The sequence below is a fragment of the Gallinula chloropus genome (assembly GCF_964237585.1).
Source record: "Gallinula chloropus genome assembly, chromosome: 14".
Taxonomy (NCBI): Eukaryota; Metazoa; Chordata; class Aves; order Gruiformes; family Rallidae; genus Gallinula; species Gallinula chloropus.
Genome location: NC_140099.1, coordinates 20,779,147 through 20,783,506, shown reverse-complemented (window position 1 = coordinate 20,783,506; position 4,360 = coordinate 20,779,147). Strand labels below are relative to the sequence as shown.

At 55.4% G+C, this 4,360-nt stretch overlaps 1 protein-coding gene across 1 annotated transcript; it reads left to right on the top strand.

The window, feature by feature from the left end:
• Window positions 1-1,470: 1,470 nt before the first annotated feature.
• Window positions 1,471-3,578, top strand: LOC311196773 (hydrocephalus-inducing protein homolog; the record flags this gene model as incomplete). Its single annotated transcript, XM_084270394.1, has 3 exons — window positions 1,471-1,577; window positions 2,839-3,085; window positions 3,404-3,578. The coding sequence occupies exons 1-3, from the start codon at window positions 1,550-1,552 to the stop codon at window positions 3,576-3,578; spliced, it is 450 nt and encodes a 149-aa protein (XP_084126520.1). The 5' UTR covers window positions 1,471-1,549.
• Window positions 3,579-4,360: the final 782 nt, after the last annotated feature.

Below are 4,360 nucleotides of genomic sequence, written 5' to 3'. Positions count from 1 at the left end.
AGCGCTGGGTGTGGGTGAGCTCTGAGCTCTGCGCTGACACCAGAGGTGTTGGCTGTGGTCTCTGTGTCGTGGGGCTCTCTTGTTATGGAGGCACTGTGTGGCCATTGTGCGGGAGTCCAGAGAAGTGTCATCTCCAGAAGCTCCTCCTTTTGCTCTCATTGTTGCCAACCACACCTCTCCTGGGTGATGGTTCTTCCTTAGTTTCTCAACCATTGCAAAACCTGTTATCCAAACTGCTTCCCCATCAGAGCATCAGCGCTCAGAGGCTTCCCAATGACTTTGTTCCCACCCCGAAATGCCAGTCCCCAGCCCTACACGAGACATCTGGAAGCAACAGTCCCCTGCTGTTGCCCTGTATGAAACCCCTGGAAAGGAAGAGCTGCTTTCTATGTGTGTTCATTCGTGAGGTTCTCCACTCACAGAGCTCCAGTGGGAGAATTAAATCCCCATTTAGAGGTCTGCTGCATTTACAGAGGGCCAGGAGAAGGGTCGGACACTTTATACGGTTGAAGCACAGGGACTGATCCCTGGTCATTGTCCCCATGGGTGTATTTGTGGTCACAGTGGTGATTGCTTTGATCAGGAGGTAGAAACAGATAGTCCAGCAGAAAGGTGACCTTTCTTTGTCACCTTTCCAGGGAAGGAAATGGGCATGGTATGTTCCTGTACGGGGCTGGTTTGGCTCAGTCTGGCTTTCTGGGCTCTGCTCAGTGATTCTCCTCTCTCCTTGGAGGTGATCGAGACGGACCCAGAACCAGCTCACACTGTCCTGGAGAAGAGCAGCCGTGAGGTGGAGTTTCGCCTCAGCGCTGTCGTTGACTATGCGCAGTTCAAAATGGACACGGACACGATTGAGTTCAAGGAGACCCTGCTCTTCCAGACAAGGACGTTCACGTGAGTCCTTCCTCCCGGTTTATGTTCAGTCTCAGCTGCTCTTCATCCTTCTACACAGACCCTCTATGGTTTCATCCTTCCCAGGCCCTGGCTGGGTGCTGGAGCCCGTCTACCTGCACACAAAGCCAAGCAGGAGATGGTGGCTGCCGTCCTGCCCAGATGTGCCAGGAGAAGTTCAGTTCTGCTGTGCCTTTCTGCCGGGAGCAGCCGTGGTTTCGCTTTCCTTGCGTGTCTCCTGTCCTCATCTGCTCCAGGATGAGTTTGCAACCAAAATAATGTCAGGCTGAGACCTGAGAGCCTTAATCCAAGACCTTAATCCTAGAAGCCCCTTTGATTAAGCCTCTGGGATACCACATCTGCCCTTTTCTCTTTGACTTCCAAACTTTGGAATACTTTCTCATGGGACACACCAGGGCCACAAGCTGGACAGGGCAGAGCTGTCCGGGGAAGAAGATGCTCCTCAGCCTGAAGAAAGTGCTGCCAGGAGCCCACAGACCATGTCACTTCTCAACTCACTTGGTATTTATTGGGCTTTTTCCTTTTCCCCTCCTTGCTTCTCAGTTTCCAGCTGTCCAACACAGGGAATGTGGCCCTGGAATACACCTGGCTGGAGGCTGTGGAGGATGAAAGCAAAGCGAGCTGTACCACCAGCACCATGGAGCAGCTCCCACCCAGTCTGGACGGTAAGGGGCTGTCTGGGGGTGCCAGGGTTATCTTGTGGGTAGCTAAAGGCTTGGGGAGAAGACACACAACCTCCAAACAGGAATTGCTTTTCCATCCCTATCCAGTTATCCACTTTTATCAGCATCTTCCTTCTCCTTGCCCCCTCCCCGCGTTTCAGACCCTCTGGCACTGGCTCCGACGCGTGCGCTCTGTGTGGGAGCTGAGTGTGGCTCAGGGAGAGTCGCGCCATGGGTTTGGACTGGGAAGGGGGTGTCAGGGCCCCTCTTGCTGGGAAAGCTGAGGTGTGACAAGTGAGTTAACCAACCTGCTGGCACCATCTGGGCACAATTCCCAAAAGTCACCGTCTAAAAAAAACCCTCCTGGCTTGGGCAGGGGAGTGTTTGGTGCAGGCAGGGACCCTGCTCGCAGCAGCTGTGGAGCTCGATGGGGTGGCAGTGACTCATTAACCCCCAGGGATGATGTCAGAGCACACGGTCTCCTTGGGAGCAGTGGGGAGGCTGGGCTGAGAGAGGAGAGCTGCCAGCTCTGACACTTCCTAGCAGGAGCAGCCCAGCTGAGCAAGAACCCGGCGCTGGCCTCGATGCCAGGAACGTGCCGATCTCCCTCCCGTGTGCGTCCTGGTGCTGGCTCTTCCTCGGCACGGGCACGCTCCTGCTGATGCTGGGCTGGGCTCTGCTGAGCTCTCTGGCCGTGGGTTGGGAAAGCCTGGCAGAGAGGAGGAAGGAAGGAAAGGGTGTGAAGGACGGAGCAGTGCTGTCCCCCACAGCCACCGCACACAAACCAGCACCCCAAATCGTGTCTCCAGTTGGCTGCCGGGTCTGGTTTGGGAACGAATGCTGGCCAGGAACCGCTCTGCAAGAGAGGTTTGCCTCAAGCCACCCGGCCATGGAGATGGAGCCAGGGTAGTCCTGGTCCCATTGAACCCCCCATCTGCCAGCCCAGTGCTGTTACAGCAGGATGCTCAGTGGTCCGGTGTGCTCCAGGCAGTTCTCGGGGCCTTTTCGTTGTGCTTGTTGCCCCCAGCTCTCGCTTTCACATGGGTCCCTCAGGATATTTTGGGAATATGATTTAGGAAGCAGTAGCCTAGAAGCAAAAAGCCAACTGGCCGCTCTCCCTGCTCTTCACGGGGAGTCCTCCTGATGAAAGCCTGTGGCTGGAGATGCTCCAAGTACATCCCAGCTCCCTCCTACCTGCCTGCACCAGGAGGCAGAGCTTTTGGGAGGGATTTTTCCTTGACAGATGTCCTCTTCCTTATCACAGGGGATTTCCTCTCCTCCGCTTCTGGTAGCTCTGTGAAGCTCCAGTCCAGCCATTTGAGCCAGCTGGACCACAGTGTGGAGCAGGTCTCTTCTTCCTCAAGCTGCTCTTTGAACACCGCCCGTGCCCCCACCCTGCCATTCTCCATCGAGCCCAACAGTGGCACCATCCTTGCTGGCCAGGAGCAGCGTTTCCAGATGAAGTTCTCTCCGACATACGTGGGGGACTTTGAGAGCCGCATGCTCTGCAGGTAGGAGACGTCCAGGATTCGCTCGCTTCTGCAGTCGTGGTTATACCTCGGATCGGGGTGGGTAGGAGTGCAGATCTGGCAGCAGCCAGCCCCAGAGAGGCAGGGAAACTGCACATGTACAGGAGAAAAGCAAGATGAGCATCCAGCCTTGGTAGAAGGAGGTGTGGAGACACGGGGGAAAGATGTTGTATGAAATATTAAGCTCCTGGAGGGCTGCAAAATCTGGAATGAGAGATCCAGAAAGGGGGAGACACAGGTCACCAGTTAGCCTGGCCACCACCAGCTAGCCTGGCCCAACACCAGTCCCTTTCTTCCTAGGATTCCAAACCTGAGACCTGATCAGAAGGGCCCAGAAGTGGCTGTGAAGGGGAGAAGCCTCATGCCCAGCTGCCACTTTGACTTGGAAGACTCCGACTACATCACGGCAGAGACGCGACCCGGAGTTGCAGGGACCAGAGGAGCCAGAGCTCGATCTCAACAGGAAAGTGCTTGAGATGGCGGCAGTGGGACTGCGCAGCAGGAACAGAAGGTGGGTGTGGGCATGGCTTCTGCTGGTGGTCTCCTGATCACCCCCCATTAACCAGAGGCTCTTCCAAGCCCTGAGGCACATCTGTACCTTGTCTGTGATCTGATGGTGCTTGGCCAGCAGTCTGCTTGGTACCATCTTCCGAAGGAGCCTTGCTGGACTTCACTTTACCTATTTGCCTTCATCTTGCCGTGCTGTCATGCAAGAGTTTGGCCATCGAATCCTGGACTGCGTTGGGTGTGCAGGGACCTCCGAAGGCCATCTGCCCCCTTCAGTGAGCAGGGCCACCTTTAGCTAGATCAGGTTGCTCAGAGCTTCATCTGCCCTGACCTTGAATGTTTCCAGGGATGGGGCCTCCACTACCTCTCTGGGCAACCTGTGTCAGGGTCTCTCCACCTTCAGGGTGTATCCCTGCTAATTGCTTCATCGATAGCCACTAAGCGATAGCCACTAAGCGATAGCCACTAAGCGATAGCCACTAAGCGATAGCCACTAAGCGATAGCCACTAAGCGATAGCCACTAAGCGATAGCCACTAAGCGATAGCCACTAAGCGATAGCCACTAAGCGATAGCCACTAAGCGATAGCCACTAAGCGATAGCCACTAAGCGATAGCCACTAAGCGATAGCCACTAAGCGATAGCCACTAAGCGATAGCCACTAAGCGATAGCCACTAAGCGATAGCCACTAAGCGATAGCCACTAAGCGATAGCCACTAAGCGATAGCCACTAAGCGATAGCCACTAAG